Source organism: Heptranchias perlo, chromosome 2 (assembly GCF_035084215.1).
Source record: "Heptranchias perlo isolate sHepPer1 chromosome 2, sHepPer1.hap1, whole genome shotgun sequence".
NCBI lineage: Eukaryota > Metazoa > Chordata > Chondrichthyes > Hexanchiformes > Hexanchidae > Heptranchias > Heptranchias perlo.
In genome coordinates, this window is record NC_090326.1 from 59,510,255 (window position 1) to 59,531,107 (window position 20,853).

A 20,853-nucleotide genomic window follows, 5' to 3' on the forward strand; every position below is an offset into this window, starting at 1 on the left:
AACTGCAATTTCTTTCCATAACTTGAAAACTATTTCTTTCAAAGTGTTTTCTCCAGACTAGCCCATTATTCTTATGGTTTTCTAACCATAGATCTCCTTATACAGAATCACAAGTGCACCGAGTCCTGCTATTAGGTTAGTACTGATATTTTTTTTGCCATAAATGTACACCGCCCTGAACTTCCAGCTCAACAATATGCAGACCCAATGTTGTTATCTTCCTGCTCAGCTGTCTCCCACTTCACTTTCTTGTTAAAGGTTTTTTGTTTCCTTTATTGCTGTGAAGGACTGTGTTGCTTTATGTTTAGGATAAACAAAAGAGGGATCAGCTGTAGTACTGCATAGCAAATCCACTAAGCAAAGCAGTTTCCCTCCCCCAGTTCAGATCAGAGCACAAAACACAGTTGACTGATCTTCAGTATTCAAAAGTGATAGCAATAAGGTTTAATGTAAATGACTTTTTAAAAATTAACATTTTGAGAATTGTTGCCTGTTTCTCCTTCAATGGGAATGTATCAAAGATTTTACCAGAAGTGTCAAGATTTATTTTGTTTATCTTTCACAATTTTTTCTAATGTAGCTTTAAAAATATTCATGTTTCTTTGAAAACGATTTAAATATGTTAATGAAAAAGTATGCAAAAGACATATTTAAGAATTCCTGGGCTTAAATGACACGATTCTGGTTTGTCAGAATTTCTTGTGTGATATTAGTAGAGTATATTGAAACACTAGTAAATAACCCACCTCTACCAGCAAATGCAGATCATGTAACTACTTCAGGGAGCTGTAGAAATGGAACAGGATTGATTGAGATAAACAAATACTCCATAGGACATGATGGTTGCTATGTAGCTGGGGACAGAGACGGAGAGATGTCATCTGTGGAAGCCAGCTGGCATAAGATAATTATGGATGAGGAAGGCCATATGAATCATCCACATAGAGAGATCCCAACGATCCCCTCTCCCCCCATTATAGCATACAAATGTTTCTTAAATGATTCCAGGGTTTTTGTCTCCAATACTCTATCTAAAAGTTTATTCCATGTGTTGACCATTCTTTGTGTGAAGAAGAATTTCCTGATTTCTGCCTAAAGGTTCCCTTCTCTAATTTGAATCTGTATCCCCTAGTTCTACTCTCGCAGTTTAAAGTAATATTTTAGTTTAACTTTATCTATATCTTTGTAAGTGTGAGGTGGTGCATTTTGGTAGGAAGAATAAAGAGGTCACATTTAGCTTATATAAGAGTCTAAATGAGGTAGAGGAGAAAGGTGATCTCAGGATACAGATACACAAATCACTAAAAGTAGCAACATAGGTTAATAAGGCCATAAAAAAGGTAAACCAAGCACTAGGATTCATTTCCAGAGGGATAGGATTGAAAAGCAGAGAAGTTATAGTAAACTTGTATAGAACCTTGGTTAGACTACACTTGGAGTACTGTGCACAGTTCCGGTCTCCATATTATAAAAAGGATATAGAGGTATTGGAGAAGGTGCAAAAAAGATTCACAAGGATGATACCAGAATTGAGGGGGTACACTTATCAGGAAAGACTAAACAGGGTGGGGCTCTTTTCTTTAGAAAAGGGAAGGCTAAGGGGTGACCTGATAGAGATCTTTAAGATAATGAAAGGGTTTGATAGGGTAGACATAGAGAAAATGTTTCCACTTGTGGGGGAGTCCAAAACTAGAGGTCATAAATATAAAATAGTCGCTAATAAATCCAATAGGGAATTCAGGAGAAACCTCTTTATCCAAAGAGTAATAAGAATGTGGAATGCTTGGATGAGGCAAATAGCATAGACGTATTTAAGGGAAAGCTAGATAAGCACATGAGGGAGAAAGGAGTAGAAGTATATGCTGATAGCGGTAGATGAAGTAGGGAGGGAGGAGGCCCATGTGGAGCATATACTAGTTGGTCCGAATGGCCTGTTTCTGTGCTGTAGACTCAAATGTAACAATGTAATATCCTTAACAACTTATATAGCTTATAAAAGCACCTCTTGGATGCCTCCTTTCTATGCCCAAGTTTCTCCAGTCTTTCCTCATAACTCAGACCTCTGATACTGGGGATCAGCTTTGTGGCCCTTCCCTGCACTTCCAATACGTCAATGTCTCTCTTATTTCTTGGCAACCATAAATGGACACAATATTCATGGTGAAGTATGATTAGTGTACTATAAAGTTTGATCATATCCAAAACAATAAAATGTAAGTCAGAGGAGGCAATGTAGTTCAACATTCTATTGGCTTTGTTGATTGCTGCTTTACATTGGTTGGATATGTTTAGTGTTAAGTCTACCTTTGTCTGCATTAAATTTCATCTGCCATTGTTCTGCTGTCCAGGATAGAGTTGCGGAGATGTGGGTGCTATAGTTTGGGCTTTTCCCAACACTTTTGACTTATGTTCACAGCTAGACTGAGTCTCTTATGAACCACAATCTACATCCTTATACATATTATGCATGGGTTAGCTAATTGGGTATTGTCCTTGGGAATGTATATTATAGAAGGTTATTTGGAAGGAGCATTTGGGCAAATGGCCTTTACATTTTTTTCTTTCTTATTTAGGAATATCACACAAATAGTCTAAAACAGATACTACAAAATAATAGTAGTTATAATGCTTCTCTTTAGTCACTGCTAAAGCAAAGATCGCAGTATGACTGCGATTAAATTAGTGTCACTTCAGCGTTTTGGATCAGGTGCAGGACCACTGTGAGGTATTGGTCTCATACCATTTTGACTTCACAAATAAAATTAAAAGTTTAAAAAGAAGCCAGATTATTTGTTGCAATGCCTTTAAGTTTTTAACATTAGAAAAGAGTTGACTGTCTCCATAGGTCATTTTCACCATTACAGGGCTTACTGACAGTTTGAGCATGATGAGCAGAGAGCGATGCATGTGTTTGAGTAACTGCGCAGGGAGCTTCCCCTTGAGAAAATAGAGGTGTATGAAGTTCTAATGAAGAGTTACACCTAAGATATGAATTTTTTTTTCTTTTTGAGATACTGAGTGAACTGTTGTGCATTACCAGATTTTTTTTAAAAACCTCATTGTCATAAAGTTTATTAATATTAATTTTAGCCATTCTTATTACTAATAATTTCAATGTTACCCCTTGTGGAAGATTAAATTAAGGTAATTATTGGGGTTGTTTTTGAATTTTTCCACTCTTCGTTAAGTTTTCCCATGCCAAGCACCATGCCCCAGTCAGTAGGGTAGTAGGGTAGGCAGGCCCTCTATTCTCACAACTCTACCAACAGTGCCCTGAAAGATATTGCAACAACAAAATTAAAAGTTTTGCAAAATAATGGCATGTTTTGTGCCTACTAATAAAGATAATGATGGAAATTTAATTGTGGTTAGATTTTAAAAAAGAACATACGTGACTAGAAAAAATATAATGCAGATTGAAATGTAGGTCCTTGAAAATATACCTCTATGAAAGATTGGAGCTCATATGCATCAGTTTAAATCTAACCGCAAACATAATTTACATAAAGAAAGCTCACTGTTGTCATTAAATTTCATGGAATATTAAATCTGTTTCAAGAATGTAAGAAATGTAAGAAATGTACCCACATTAAAGAAATTTCTAAAAACACAAAGTAATTGCATCAATTATTATGATATTTTGGAAATCTTTTTAAGACCATAAGTGTTTATTTTGAAGTTTATTGTTGATTTTGGTCATTACAAGTTACCATTCTCTATTAGCTGGAAAATGAGACAAAACCTTTTATTTCAATACTGAAATCAAAGACAAGAACTGAAAAGGAAACTGGACAGCAATTACTTTACAGTAAACATTGTCAAGACACTGAAATCTGCAACATTTATTAGACCAGCAGATGAAGAATATACAGCACATAAAAAATAACTGGATATGTACACAATTCACAAGGTAAACCAAAAGTACTATACATAATTCACAACAGTGTCACATTGACAGTTTCCTTGGGTGGGCACTATCATCAAAACATTGGCAGTGCACACTTAAAAGTAAACTTGTTTGCTGCTGAATTTAAAAAGAAAAGCTATTGTTCCTCAAATAAATCTGTACATTAGCTGTTCTTCAGACTGTCCCTTTGTATTTTCTTAGGTTATGCAAAGGTAACATAATCATTTGTTACTTAAGAATGAGCTCCTTTGTTTTCCATAATTATAATTTGAGTTTGAATTTAAAGAGATGGTTGAGGTGAATCTTAAAAGATAAGCTATGTACCCTTTAATAAAAGGCAATGATGCCTTTGTTATATTGTTCCTGAAGAAAGAAAATTGTGTTATTTTTATTTAGAATTGGTAGCTGTGATTTCATGGCTTTTCTGCAACTGTCAATGGGCATAACCTTTGATGATCTCTCAGGATGTTGAACAAAGATTGGTGTGGAGAATGTATCTAAACAGTTTTAAAAAATATTAATAGCACAAGAAGAAATAAGAAAAGTGAGTTAGTTTTAGAGTTACGAAACATCCTAAATTGCAATTGGTAGGGTTGCCCTGCAGAATGGGCAAGACTGCAGGCACGACCAGGTGATCACTGCACTATTAGATGTGGCTCCAGCAGTTGAAAGACCATCTCATGACGCAGAACAAGGAGGCATGGAGCACCTCCATCCTAACTGGTGCACACGGACACCTGTAGGGAGGAGGGAGTGGCCGTGGGAGTCCTCAACATTGACTCCGGACACCATGAAATTTCATTCTATCAGGTCAAACATGGGCAAGGAAACCTCCTGCTGATTACCACCTACTGCCCTCCCTCAGATGATGAATCAGTCCTCCTCCATGTTGAGCACCACTTGGAGGAAGCACTGAGGGTAGCAAGGGCACAGAATGTACTCTGGGTGGGGGACTTCAATTTCCATCACCAAGAGTGGCTCGGTAGCACCACTGTTGACCGAGCTGGCCGAGTCCTGAAGGACATAGCTGCCAGATTGGGTCTGCGGCAGGTGGTGAGCGAACCAACACAAGGGAGGAACCTACTTGACCTCGTCCTCACCAATTTACCTGTCGCAGATGCATCTGTCCATGACAGAATTGGTAGAAGTGACCACCGCACAGTCCTCGTGGAGACAAAGTCCCGTCTTCGCACTGAGGACACCATCCAACGTGTTGTGTGGCACTATCATCGTGCTAAATGGGATAGATTCAGAACAGATCGAGCAGCTCAAAACTGGGCATCCATGAGGCGCTGTGAGCCATCAGCAGCAGGAGAATTGTATTCCAGCACAATCTGTAACCTCATGGCCTGGCATATCCCTCACTCTACCATTACCAACAAGCCAGGGGATCAATCCTGGTTCAATGAGGAGTGTAGAAGAACATGCCTGGAGCAGCACCAGGCATACCTAAAAATGAGGTGCCGACCTGGTGAAGCTAAAACACAGGACTAAATGCATGCTAAACAGTGGAAGCAGCTATAGACAGAGCTAAGCGATCCCACAACCAATGGATCAGATCAAAGATCTGCAGTCCTGCCACATCCAGTCGTGAATGGTGGTGGACAATTAAACAACTAACAGGAGGAGGAGGCTCTGCAAACATCCCCATCCTCAATGAGCGGGAGGAGTCCAGCACGTGAGTGCAAAAGACAAGGCTGAAGCATTTGCAACCATCTTCAGCCAGAAGTGCCGAATGGATGATTCATCTCGACCTCCTCCCGATATCCCCACCATCACAGAAGCCAGTCTTCAGCCAATTCGATTCACTCCACATGATGTCAAGAAATGGCTGAGTGCACTGAATACAGCAAAAGCTATGGGCCCCGACAACATCCCGGCTGTAGTGCTGAAGACTTGTGCTCTAGAACTAGCCGCGCCTCAAGCCAAACTGTTCCAGTACAGCTACAACACTGGCATCTACCCGACAATGTGGAAAATTGCCCAGGTATGTCCTGTCCACAAAAAGCAGGACAAATCCAATCTGGCCAATTAGTGCCCCATCCGTCTACTCTCAATCATCAGCAAAGTGATGGAAGGTGTCGTCAACAGTGCTATCAAGCGGCACTTACTCACCAATAACCTGCTCACCAATGCTCAGTTTGGGTTCCACAAGGACCACTCGGCTCCAGACCTCATTGCAGCCTTGGTCCAAACATGGACAAAAGAGCTGAATTCCAGAGGTGAGTTGAGAGTGACTGCCCTTAACATCAAGGCAGCATTTGATGGAGTGTGGCACCAGGGAGCCCTAGTAAAATTGAAGTCAATGGGAATTGGGGACAAAACTCGCCAGTGGCTGGAGTCATACCTAGCACAAAGGAAGATGGGAGCGGTTGTTGGAGGCCAATCTTCTCAGCCCCAGGACATTGCTGCAGGAGTTCCTCAGGGCAGTGTCCTAGGCCCAACCATCTTCAGCTGCTTCATCAGTGACCTTCCTTCCATCATAAGGTCAGAAATGGGGATGTTCGCTGATGATTGCACAGTGTTCAGTTGCATTCGCAACCCCTCAGATAATGAAGCAGCCCGTGCCCGAATGCAGCAAGATCTGGACAACATCCAGGCTTGGGCTGATTAGTGGAGAGTAACATTCATGCCAGACAAGTGCCAGGCATCTCCAGCAAGAGAGTCTAACCACCTCCCCTTGACATACCATCGTTGAATCCCCCACCATCAACATCCTGGGGGTCACCATTGACCAGAAACTTAACTGGACCAGCCACATAAATACTCTGGCTACAAGAGCAGGTCAGAGGCTGGGTATTCTGCTGCGAGTGACTCACCTCCTGACTCCCCAAAGCCTTTCCACCATCTACAAGGCACAAGTCAGGAATGTGATGGAATACTCTCCACTTGCCTGGATGAGTGCAGTTCCAACAACACTCAATAAGCTCAACACCATCCAGGACAATGCAGCCCGCTTGATTGGCTCCCCATCCACCCACCCTAAACATTCACTCCCTTCACCATTGGCACACCGTAGCTGCAGTGTGTACCATCCACAGGATGCACTGCAGCAACCCGCCAAGGCTTCTTCGACAGTACCTCCCAAACCCGTGACCTCTATCACGTAGAAGGAAAAGGGCAGCAGGTACATGGGAACAACACCACCGACATGTTCCCCTCCAAGTCACACACCATCCTGACTTGGAAATATATCACCATTCCTTCATCGTCACTGGGTCAAAATCCTGGAATTCCCTACCTAACAGCACTGTGCGAGAACCTTCACCACATGGACTGCACCGGTTCAAGAAGGCGGCTCACCACCACCTTCTCAAGGGCAATTAGGGATGGGCAATAAATACTGCCTTGCCAGCGACGCCCACATCCCATGAACGAATTAAAAAAAAGATGCATCACATATTTTCAGAAAGGGAAGCATTGGAGTAAGATATATTGAACACACATGCACCTCATAATATTAGGGGGAGTAAAATGAGTTGCTTTTATTTGAATTGTGTCCTGTGAATTATTTAGGTCTCAGAAGAGGATTAAATTGGTATCCATGTACTAGCCGTAGAGCAGAGGGCAATGGTGGGGAGAGTGGGGATAGATAGTGGATCCACTTTATTGGGAAAATGCAAACATGATTGTTCTGCCAATGCACACCAGTCACTTAAATGAAGGTCTTGGGGTTCAGCAAGCATGCCTTCAGGCTGGGATTCAGTGCTCTCCTCTGCCAATGGTTGCATCTGCACCACTTCTTCTATGGTAATGCTTCTTTGTATGGCAAAGTTGTGCAATAGGCAACAGTTTACAATGACCTTTGAGATTTTGGTGGGGCTATAGATTCCAGTGGAACATAATCCTGATGCCTGCTATTCTGTTCTTGTTTGTGGCTGTCTCATGGATGTCATGAGCCAGGGCTGAAAAGAATATCATTGATCTAGTCATGGTTTCAGAATTGTCCTACTATCTTTTTGGTAAAGTGCACTCGTCTTATGCACAACTCCTCAGAAAAGTCCTTAAATGACCTGAGCTGCCTGTATATTTTATGGGGGGGGGGGGCGATATTGCAATATCTGGTAGGCTGCATCTTCCTTAAATGCTGCCTAATTCTCCTTTGCTCCATTCCCTCCCCGATGATAATGACATACAAGGGTATGCCCATAGGGAATGCCAGACCTGGTCCTAAGAAGCCCTCACTGTGGGTATGGGTGGTGTGGGGTGGGGGTTGAAAATCTGCCCGTGGTCTGACACTATAAGAAGCTCTCAGAAACAAGTCAAGGTGTTTGTGGACAAAATGGAAAAAAAGGCTTTAAAAAGAGCATTTCCCAGCTGCAGAAATTTGTATTCAAAATCTCCAGCCTCTTCTGTTTCAGAAAATCCTCACTTCTGCCTTGATCAGCTGATCCTGGCACTGGGTGCACTTTATAAATCTCAGTCTAAATTTCCCAGAGTGTATTGTAGTTGTAAAACCAGGGAACTGGGGCACCACTGGCCCTCACTTTGACGTATACAAACGAGGTCAGTCAGGACACAGCTGTCGGATTGCGGAGAAGCTTAAAAAGTGTGAGGGAAGGTGGGAGAAGCATTTTAATGGTGGAAATCGAGCAGCTTCCACCTGATTTTCCTGTCTAAAAAAATTTCCTGCGCATTTTATACATCGCTAATGCACTGAAAATGGCAAAGATATTAATTCCTAAAGTTTGTGATTGAATGGGTAATTCTCCTGATTCATGCTCCAGGTGAGGCTGTCTTCCAGGAGTACAAAATCAGAAAATTACCTCTTGAGCACCTTTATACTGTATGTTTTCTACTTAGAACTAATGTAGTAATCGTAGCTGCTCTAATTTAGTTGCAGATTGATTTTCCCAGAGTTACTTACACATCCTGTTTTTTGTAGCCTCAAACACTCTGTGTGATGGAACTGCTGTCGAGCAGAGAATTTAGAAATGCTGATTTCTCTGATATGTTGACAATCACTCGAACCACCTCTGCATCGAACAATTTATGATCACGGGTGACATTAATGTAGGCCGTACTGCTTTTCTCTACAGTGAAGTAGCCGGATGGTTCCTAAAAATAACTGAGAAGAATTGAATATAATTTATAGTCACGGTACACTCTTGCTAAACAGCGATTGCCAGAAATTCTGAGAAACAACAAATTTATAAAGCTAACAGTCTTGTTCAACATGCTGATACTGATTGAGAAGATGACAAATCTGTATGTAAAGTAGCATACTCATTCATCTGCTTTATTGTGAAAAAGTTAGCTGCCTGGCTCAGACTGGTCTCAAATCCTGAAGACTTGTGACATAACAGTGTCTGTGTCTTTTATTACAGTGGAATCTCAATGTATTGAAGCTCAAAAAGTTGGCAAAAGACTTCGATATATCGATACTTTGAGCTATAACTGGACCTCTAGTTGGTGCCCTACTGTTCCAGGCTGCTGCATGTATGTGCAATATGTTTGAAAGAAATCCAACATCCACTATAAATGCTGTGGTAGCCAACCCTCCCATTACTTTCCGGTGCCGCTCTCCCTCTCTGCTGGTCTGCTTTCTTCAATCCCTAGTCAGTATGTGGAATGGCCAGTGCAAAGTAGGGAAACAGAACAATAATCTTTTCTAAGCCTCTGGGTTTGTCTATTTCAATTTGACAGCCTCTGTGGCAAAGAAAATGGAGAAACCCACCAGTGAGGGAACAGCACTGAGACCTGAAGTTTCCTATGCTGCTGGCCCTCCAAATTCAAACATACAAACCCAGCAACAGAGATAATAATATTCCGACTCCTGGTCTCACACTGTCCCTCACACCCCATAGGTGGGGTGTGAGGGACAGGCCACCACAGAATTTATAACTGACAAATTGGGCCAATTTTATGCACAGTACAGTATGTAAAGCAGCCTGGGATCACAGGTCAGCAGGACTGTGCCATGAGCAGGTGAACCCAATTGAGCAGAACCAGAACATTATTTTGATACTTCAAGGCTAACTTCAAAATACTGAAGTAAAATTTTATTTTAGGGACAGAGAACAGGCCAAAACTTCGACAAATCGAGTTATTCCATGTATCCAAATTTGACATTTCAAGAATCCACTATACGTCTTCCGTGCAATTTAAAACATCTACAATTTCTAATGGAACTTGTTATTTTTAATCACCTCTACAAATTAATTAACATTAAATGTGCAACAACTATAATTTCATACTTAATATTAATTTGTTTTTGATTTTGGCAGGTTCTAACATGTAAAGTGTCTTTTAAGATTAATTCTTTAAAAACACTCAGATATAGCATATTATTAAATGGGACAACCTTTAATTCAAAGGTGGAATAATTCAAGTGTCCTTTGTCTCTTGAAACCAAAATGCAGATAAATGACATATCAACAGCAACAGTCCTTGAATTTGTATTGTATCTTAATACGCTAGAGAGAAAGAAAAATTCCACTTTAATATACTGGATTATTTATTTAGGGTATGAATAAACAAAGTATTAAGTTTTCATTCAAGAGTTGAAGTCTATTCTCCCCCAAATCATCCTGTTAATGTAAATTAAGTGTTCTTAAACTAAGTACTCGGCACTGTTTTAAACTCTTGTTCTGATAGTGCTCATTCAACTTATGTGCATGGAAAATGGAAACATCTTCCATTTCCTTTTGACAGATGCAGCTCGCAGTGCCAAAGAAATTGAAGGATGTCCTGTGTCACAGTACATGTAGCATCACTTACAGAACAAATTTCACATTTTCATTTTTTTTAGTATAACTTTCTGAGCTGTTTTGTCGTAATCCACTTGTGTTGATGGAGCTGCTATTTTCATTATGCCCCTTTCTGTCTGTCTCTTCCATTTCCTTTCTTTTGTTCCATGTTTTCACACCATGAGCCAGTGGCGCAGCTGTAGGTCAGTTATAAAAAGATAAAGTCAGTTTTTAATTTTGAAAATTTTACCTTTGTTTACTGAATTGTGGCCTGCAGAAAAACGTTGATCTCCTTCGGTGTTGCTTTTAGACAGAAATTTTTAAAAAAATCTTTCTTCCTGTAAACCTTCCTCTGCTTGTCTCCCACACGCAGAGGAACATTTACAGGAAGAAAGATTTTTCTTTCTACTTTCTTTTGTCTTCCATTATTTCGGTCTCCCCCTCCCTCTCTGTATGCCTCAGTGTTTGTTTACCCTTCGTCTCTCTGTGCAAGTCTCTCCTTGTCTTTGTCTCCTCTTCCCATTGTCTCTGAAGCTGCTTTCATATTGGGGTTAGTGGATGTTTGTAGTTCCTGAAGATTGGATCTGGCGTGGGCAGCTGCAACTCCAATATAAACCTGACAGATTTTTAAAAATGGGTCTTCCTGGACACCAGACTTAGCAATCTGGAAGACTTAGATTGCTTCTGGGTCCACCAAACCCACACCTCATGAACTGGCACTGCAAACATATCAAAGTAGCTCTCACACAGTTTTTTTCTCTGTATATCACTCTCTCTCTGGCACTCTGCATGCCTCTCACACATTTTCTCTCTATATGACTGTCTCACTCCTTTTTCCTCTATGTCTCACACACTCTCATACCTCTTGCCTGTCAGAGAGACCCGGAAACAGATTCTGAGCTTTAAAACTCCAGTAGCTGCAGAAATGAACTTGTCTCTTACTGTGTGATCTCTCCCTGTCTGCTTCTTCACTTTTATTTTTCTCTCATGCCACCTGCACTTTGTTTCTCTCTTTCTTCTTTTCCTTCTATTTATTTTTCTGCTTAATTTTAATTTTGAAAATAGTTTTTACTTAATTATTCTCTCCTACATTCCATCTTTCTTTCATTCTGCTTTTCCCGTTTCTCCCCTTCTCTACTTTTGCTTCCCTCTTTCACTTTTTTCTTCACTTCTGCTTCTCTCACTTCAGTTTGGTTTCTTTCTCTTATTCTTGTCTATCCTTTCTGATTTTCTCTTTTTTGCTCCACATTCACGTCTGTTTCCTCTTCCCTTTCTGTCCCTGCTCCTTCACTTTTTTCCCCTCTACCCTCTCTTACTTCTTTTCAATTCCATTGATTGCTATGTGGTAATAATTCAAAATATGACATCACTCCACCATAACCGCATAATTGTAATACGCTACCCGTATTTGGGTGGGTGCTTCTGGTGTCTGCCGGAAATGACATCGGATGATGGATGTAACCGTACAACGGAGGAGAGAAATCAGTGGAATGGAAGCTCATTGAAGTTCTGCCCCTAATCCGCTCCACATCAATGGCAAACCGGTGAATCAACAGCGGAAAATCTGGTCCACTCTACACTATTCCCAAATCCAGGTCATTTATATGTACAGTACAAAACTCACTGCTTTGTACCTACTTGGTTTGTCCCTTCCTGCCTTTTTCATTATCTCACATCTGACCAAACAAAATATTATTTATGTCTGGCATCCATGATAAAGGCAGAAATCATACTGGAAAACTGGATATTTTATCCCACACACCTATCGCACACCATAATGGACTTTTAACTTTGTTACTTATGCATTATTAAACCATTTCTGATATATATTCCTTGATATATATTCTTTATACAATTTTGATGGCACAACTCTGCATGTTACAGTCTGATCCAACTAGTCTCAGCTGTACTATTTAGTTATTAATGCTTTTAAATAGGAGTTCAAGTAAACACAAAGGAATAATTGTCTGTTTTATAAATTATGCTCTTTCTAGAATCATGTAGTGTTTTCAAAGATGTTTAGATTTAGATAACATCAATTCAAGCTAAGACCTCTAAGTTCCATTTTTCAATGGCAGTTACTCACCGTAAACTGGCGAACCTCGCCATGTTCCACCAGGTGATGGTCCTTCTCAGGTGTAATTGCATAAGCTAACCTCTGAAATGATAAACGAGATTCCACGTATTATTATCTAACAGGAACTTTATTATATATATTTATAGACATAAAAGAAACAGGCATAACAACCATTGAAAATAGTTTACACCCCGTTCCTGTGGCTCTTTCTTCACATTCAAATGCCTCAGCCTCTTCTATCTCTCTTTCAGGATCCCCCTAATCTATTGTCCCCTCATGCCTTCCCCAATGATTTCTCTTCTCAGCCATCTATCCTCTGTCTCTGCTCCCAGTAAACCTTTATCCTCAATGATTTCAATCGCTTTCTTAACTCCCCTTCCCCCACTTTAGCCAACTTCCTTGCTCGCACCTCCCTTAAGCTTACCCTTACCCTCCACACTGATCTCCCTCCCCACCCCCCCCCCCCACCCCAACCCCACATACACATGGTCACCCCTGGACCATGTCATTGCACATAGCTTCAAAACTTCTGAGGTCTCTCTCACTAAGGGGGTTCTCTCCAATCATTTACTTATCTCCTGCAAATCCATCTGCCTGTCGCTATTTCTCCACAATCACCTTCTGCCCTGCAAAAGAAACTACATCCCAACTCCTTCATATATGCCCTCTCACATTCCAACTTTCCCTGACATTGTGACATTTCCGTCAATCTCTTCTGAAACTATCTTGCGTCTTCCTGTGACACCTATGCACCACCAGCCCTGGACTCCATCAACATCTCTGACTGCCCAGCGGTGTACTCCATGACCCTGAACTCAGTTTCCTCCACTACCAAGACTGCTTTCTTTCACCTCTGTGGCATAATTTGTCTCCATCCTAGCTCTCCCTCTCTGTTGCTCAAACCATGCCTTTATTACCTCAGGCTCTACAAGCTGCAACAAATCCAAAATGCTACCGCTTGCATCTTTATCTGCATCAAGGCCCGCATTCCCATTACCCCCAGCTCCAATGGCTCTCCACACTCAATGAATTGACTAGTTCTTCATCTTGCCTTCAAATCCTTCCATGACCTCACCCCATTCTACCCAAGTAATCTTCTTGGGGGCAGCCATACATCCCTGCATGCACCATCTGCTCCTCTGATACTAGTTACTTCTTGTTCCATGCTCCTTCCCCACCATTGGTGGACATTCCTTCAGCCACTATGCTCACATCTGGAACTCTCCCAGCATTTTCACAAACTCATTTCCTTCCCTGCCTTCAAAAAACCTGCTTAAGACCTTCCTCTTTAAATGTGCATTCACCCCTTTCTCCCCCCGCCTTTGTGCTTGGTGTTTATTCTTTGTCTACTGTCTTGTAAAGTGCCTTTTGACATTTCTGTATATGTAGGGAGCTCTAGAGGTGTAAATTCTTCTTATAATGTCCAGTAAAATGTAAATCTCAGATTATTTCAAGAAATTCCTAATAAATGGGAATGCTGTTCAATTGTGCAAATACATTGCTAATGGTGTTCTTTCTTGAGATATTTAAGACAATTTCCTTTGAGATTATGGAGTAAATGTGTGTATGTAACACTGGTGCACAAAGCTTTGTGCACAGGCAGCACATGTGCAGAATTTGGGCACAAAAATAAAAGGGCTAACACTTGCGTTAAAAAAGCACATTGAGGAATTTTGTACAGGCATGTGAAGTGTTCATATGTATACAGTGCCGATCAGAAAATGTATCTTAATAAATAAAATTTGCATTTATATAAACTTACCATGTTGGAACATCTCAAAGTGCTTAGACAAGCGTGTAACAAAGGCATAGTGGTCTTAATGGGGGACTTTAACCTTCACATAGATTGGGAAAAGCAGACTAGCAACTGTCAGAAAGGTAGTGAATTTCTTGAGTGTGTCCGCGATAGTTTTCTACAGCAGTATGTCCTAGAGGCAACAAGGGGGCAAGCCATACTAGATTTAGTAATGAGTAATGAACCAGATTTAGTTAACAGCTTAACTGTGTGTGAACATCTATCCAATAGCGATCATAACATGATCGAGTTCCATGTAGTGTTTGAAAGGGAAAAAAGTGAATCAGCTGCTAAGATTTTAGACTTGGGTAAGGCCGACTTCAATGGGATGAGACAGAGACTATCCACAGTAAACTGGGCAAATCTGTTAATGGGTAAAACGACTGGTGATCAGTGGGAAATGTTTAAAGAAACATTTAACGAGATACAGAACCGGTTTATACCCCTGAGGGGCAAGAACTCTACTTGCCAAAAAAACCAGCCATGGACAACTAAAGAGGTAAGGGACAGTATAAGACATAAGGAAAGGGCATACAAAAAGGCAAAAAATGTCACAGATCCTGGCGAATGGGAAAGATACAAAGATCAACAAAGGGTCACAAAACAGATAGTAAGAGCTACAAAAAGAGTATAAAAAGAAACTTGCAAGGGATATCAAAACCAATACGATAAACTTTTATAGTTACATTAGGAAAAAGAGGGTGGTCAGCAGCAGTGTTGGTCCCTTAAAAACTGAAAGTGGGGATACTGTCATTGACAATGGGGAAATGGCAGACATGTTGAACAATTACTTTGCGTCAGTATTTACAGTAGAAAAAGAGGATAGCATGCCGGAAATCCCAAGAATACTAATATTGAATCGGGGACAGGGACTCAATAAAATTAACATAAGTAAAGCAACAGTAATGAAGAAAATAATAGCACTAAAGAGTGACAAATCCCCAGGATCAGATGGTTTCCATCCCAGGGTTTTAAAGGAAGTAGGTGAGCAGATTGCAGATGCCCTAACTATAATCTTTCATAGTCCTCTAGATTCAGGAACTGTCCCTCCAGTTTGGAAAAATGCACATGTCACTCCGGTAGGACGTGCCTGACAAACCTGATTGAATTTTTTGAAGAGGTGACTAAAGTAGTGGAACTGGGGAATGTCAATGGATGTTATTGATATGGACTTCCAGAAGGCATTTGATAAGGTCCCACATAAGAGACTGTTAGCTAAGATAAAAGCCCATGGAATCGAGGGAAAAGTACGGACTTGGTTAGGAAATTGGCTGAGCGAAAGGCGACAGAGAGTAGGGATAATGGGTAGGTACTCACTTTGGCAGGATGTGACTAAGTGGAGTCCCGCAGGGATCTGTCTTGGGGCCTCAATTATTCACAATATTTATTAACGACTTAGATGAAGGCATAGAAAGTCTCATATCTAAGTTTGCTGATGACACAAAGATTGGTGGCATTGTAAGCAGTGTAGATGAAAACATAAAATTACAAAGCGATATTGATAGATTAGGTGAATGGGCAAAACTGTGGCAAATGGAATTCAATGTAGACAAATGTGAGGTCATCCACTTTGGATCAAAAAAGGATAGAACAAGGTACTTTCTAAATGGTAAAAAGTTAAAAACAGTGGATGTCCAAAGGGACTTCGGGGTTCAGGTACATAGATCATTGAAGTGTCATGAACAGGTGCAGAAAATAATCAATAAGGCTAATGGAATGCTGGCCTTGAAATCCAGAGGACTGGAGTACAAGGGGGCAGAAGTTATGCTGCAGCTATACAAAACCCTGGTTAGACCGCACCTGGAGTACTATGAGCAGTTCTGGGCACCGCACCTTCAGAAGGACATATTGGCCTTGGAGGGAGTGCAGCGTAGGTTTACTAGAATGATACCCGGACTTCAAGGGTTAAGTTACGAGGAGAGATTACACAAATTGGGGTTGTATTCTCGAGAGTTTCGAAGGTTAAGGGGTTATCTGATTGAAGTTTATAAGATATTAAGGGGAACAGATAGGGTGGATAGAGAGAAACTATTTCCGCTGGTTGGGGATTCTAGGACTAGGGGGCACAGTCTAAAAATTAGAGCCAGACCTTTCAGGAGTGAGGGTATGGTAGCATAGTGGTTATGTTACTGGGCTAGTAATCCAGAGGCCTGGACTAAAATCCAGAGTCATGAGTTCAAATCCCGCCACGGCAGCTGGCGAATTTAAATTCAATTAATTAATTAAAATTCAATTAATTAAATAAAAATCTGGAATTAAAATACTAGTATCAGTAATGATGGCCATGAAACTACCGGATTGTCGTAAAAACCCATCTGGTTCACTAATGACCTTTAGGGAAAGGAAGCCTGCCGCCCTTACCCGGTCTGGCCTATATGTGACTCCAGGCCCACAGCAATGTGGTTGATTCTTAATTGCCCTCTGAAATGGCCTAGCAAGCCACTCAGTTGTAAAATCTCGCTACGAAAAGTCATAATAAGAATAAAACCGGACGGACCACCCGGCATCGGACCACTAGACACCGGACACGACAACGGCAAAACACCAAGCCCAGTCGACCCTGCAAGGTCCTCCTTACTAACATCTGGGGACTTGTGCCAAAATTGGGAGAGCTGTCCCACAGACTAGTCAAGCAACAGCCTGACATAGCCATACTCACAGAATCATATCTTTCAGCCAACGTCCCAGACTCTTCCATCACCATCCCTGGATATGTCCTGTCCCACCGGCAGGACAGACCCACCAGAGGTGGCGGTACAGTGATATACAGTCAGGAGGGAGTGGCCCTGGGAGTCCTCAACATTGACTCTGGACCCCATGAAATCTCATGGCATCAGGTCAAACATGGGCAAGGAAACCTCCTGCTGATTACCACCTACTGTCCTCCCTCAGCTGATGAATCAGTCCTCCTCCATGTTGAACACCACTTGGAGGAAGCACTGAGTGTAGCAAGGGCACAAAATGTACTCTGGGTGGGGGACTTCAATGTCCATCACCAAGAGTGGCTCGGTAGCACCACTACTGACCGAGCTGGCCGAGTCCTGAAGGACATAGCTGCTAGACTGGGCCTGCGGCAGGTGGTGAGCGAACCAACACGAGGGAAAAACTTACTTGACCTCGTCCTCACCAATCTACCTGTCGCAAATGTATCTGTCCATGACAGTATTGGTAGGAGTGACCACCGCACAGTCCTCGTGGAGATGAAATCCCGTCTTCACACTGAGGACACCATCCAACGTGTTGTGTGGCACTACCACCGTGCTAAATGGGATAGATTCAGAACAGATCTAGCAGCTCAAAACTGGGCATCCATGAGGTGCTGTGGGCCATCAGCAGCAGCAGAATTGTATTCCAGCACAATCTGCAACATCATGGCCCGGCATATTCCTCACTCTACCATTACCAACAAGCCAGGGGATCAACCCTGGTTCAATGAGGAGTGTAGAAGAGCATGCCAGGAGCAGCACCAGGCGTACCTAAAAATGAGGTGCCAACCTGGTGAAGCTACAACTCAGGACTACATGCATGCTAAACAGCGGAAGCAACATGCTATAGACAGAGCTAAGCGATTCCACAACCAACGGATCAGATCAAAGCTCTGCAGTCCTGCCACATCCAGTCGTGAATGGTGGTGGACAATTAAACAACTAACGGGAGGAGGAGGCTCTGCAAACATCCCCATTCTCAATGATGGTGGAGTCCAGCACGTGAGTGGAAAAGACAAGGCTGAAGCGTTTGCAACCATCTTCAGCCAGAAGTGCCGAGTGGATAATCCATCTCAGCCTCCTCCCGATATTCCCACCATCACGGAAGCCAGTCTTCGGCCAATTCGATTCACTCCACGTGATATCACGAAACGGCTGAGTGCACTGGATACGGCAAAGGCTATGGGCCCTGACAACATCCCAGCTGTAGTGCTGAAGACTTGTGCTCCAGAACTAGCTGCGCCTCTAGCCAAGCTGTTCCAGTACAGCTACAACACTGGCATCCACCCGACAATGTGGAAAATTGCCCAGGTATGTCCTGTCCACAAAAAGCAGGACAAATCCAATCCGGCCAATTACCGCCCCATCAGTCTACTCTCAATCATCAGCAAAGTGATGGAAGGTGTCGTCGACAGTGCTATCAAGCGGCACTTACTCACCAATAACCTGCTCACCGATGCTCAGTTTGGGTTCCGCCAGCACCACTCGGCTCCAGACCTCGTTACAGCCTTGGTCCAAACATGGACAAAAGAGCTGAATTCCAGAGGTGAGGTGGCACCAAGGAGCCCTAGTAAAATTGAAGTCAATGGGAATCAGGGGGAAAACTCTCCAGTGGCTGGAGTCATACCTAGCACAAAGGAAGATGGTAGTGGTTGTTGGAGGCCAATCATCTCAGCCCCAGGGCATTGCTGCAGGAGTTCCTCAGGGCAGTGTCCTAGGCCCAACCATCTTCAGCTGCTTCATCAATGACCTTCCCTCCATCATAAGGTCAGAAATGGGGATGTTCGCTGATGACTGCACAGTGTTCAGTTCCATTCGCAACCCCTCAGATAATGAAGCAGTCCGTGCCCGCATGCAGCAAGACCTGGACAACATCCAGGCTTGGGCTGATAAGTGGCAAGTAACATTCGCGCCAGATAATTGCCAGGCAATGACCATTTCCAATAAGAGAGAGTCTAACCACCTCCCCTTGACATTCAACGGCATTACCATCGCCGAATCCCCCACCATCAACATCCTGGGGGTCACCATTGACCAGAAACTTAACTGGACCAGCCATATAAATACTGTGGCTACGAGAGCAGGTCAGAGGCTGGGTATTCTGCGGCGAGTGACTCACCTCCTGACTCCCCAAAGCCTTTCCACCATCTACAAGGCACAAGTCAGGAGTGTGATGGAATACTCTCCACTTGCCTGGATGAGTGCAGCTCCAACAACACTCAAGAAGCTCGACACCATCCAAGATAAAGCAGCCCGCTTGATTGGCACCCCATCCACCACCCTAAACATTCACTCCCTTCACCACCGGCACACTGTGGCTGCAGTGTGCACCATCCACAGGATGCACTGCAGCAACTCGCCAAGGCTTCTTCGACAGCACCTCCCAAACCCGCGACCTCTACCACCTAGAAGGACAAGGGCAGCAGGCGCATGGGAACAACACCACCTGCACGTTCCCCTCCAAGTCACACACCATCCCGACTTGGAAATATATCGCCGTTCCTTCATTGTCGCTGGGTCAAAATCCTGGAACTCCCTTCCTAACAGCACTGTGGGAGAACCGTCACCACACGGACTGCAGCGGTTCAAGAAGGCGGCTCACCACCACCTTCTCGAGGGCAATTAGGGATGGGCAATAAATGCCGGCCTTGCCAGCGACGCCCACATCCCGTGAACGAATAAAAAAAAAAATTAGAAAACATTTCTACACACAAAGGGTGGTAGAAGTTTGGAACTCTCTTCCGCAAACGGCAATTGATACTAGCTCAATTGCTAAATTTAAATGTGAGATAGATAGCTTTTTGGCAACCAAAGGTATGAAGGGATATGGGCCAAAGGCAGGTATATGGAGTTAGATCACAGATCAGCCATGATCCTATCAAATGGCGGAGCAGGCACGAGGGGCTGAATGGCCTACTCCTGTTCCTATGCTTCACATCACAATTATTTTTAAAGTTCAGGGACTATTGTTGTATTGCCAAATAGTTACAATTTTATGAAACATACTTTTCCTCAATACTTTCAGAATCGTATTTTTAACTAACCTGCCTCTTTTTCATCATTTCTCTCTCCCTCATTAGGATATTACCATACATCATTCCCTGGTCAGGAGATAAGTAGCTCATCTATTCCCAGGTCGCCACTACTTTTGAGCTGGCTGCTATGAAATGTTCATGAATGACCTGGGGTGACTTTCTTTCGATTGTGGTTTGGGTGCAGACCCTTTGTCAGAACACCGCTCTGCTGGGGTGGGATGCGGAAGAAGTTCTGCTTTTTTTTTCAGGGCAAGCAGATTTACTGAGTGTTTCCAACATTTTCTCTTTTCATTTCAGACCTTTGTGCGTGTTTTCCCCCCTCCCCAATTCCATCCATCTACTTGGCCTTTCCTTGTGTGGACCTCTCCCATGCTTTTCAGCAACTCAACCATTTGCACTTTTCTTTAATGCCTTTCCATTGCTTCACTGAAATAATCTTTCATATATCTAATAGTATTCTATTAAAACACTTACAGGCCATTTAACCAATCAGCTTCCTCCATGTGATTAGAGTATGCGTTGTTTCTTCCCCCTTGCCTTTCTCTTTTTCTTTTCCAACCCTACTAAGGGGCTCACTTATCTTTTTCAGTTCGGATGAAGGGTTATAGCTGAAATGTTAATCTGTTTTTTCTATTTACAGATACT

The 20,853-nt window shown here is 42.5% G+C and overlaps 1 protein-coding gene across 1 annotated transcript in view; it reads right to left on the bottom strand.

Moving 5' to 3' along the window:
- Positions 1-10,769: 10,769 nt before the first annotated feature.
- slc6a3 (solute carrier family 6 member 3) overlaps positions 10,770-20,853 on the bottom strand; it is a 58,933-nt gene continuing 48,849 nt past the window's right edge. The window contains exons 13-14 of the mRNA XM_067997771.1: positions 12,683-12,754; positions 10,770-10,793 (exon numbers count right to left, since the gene is read on the bottom strand). Coding sequence (XP_067853872.1) covers positions 10,770-10,793; positions 12,683-12,754 — 96 coding nt within the window. The remainder of the gene's footprint in view (positions 10,794-12,682; positions 12,755-20,853) is intronic.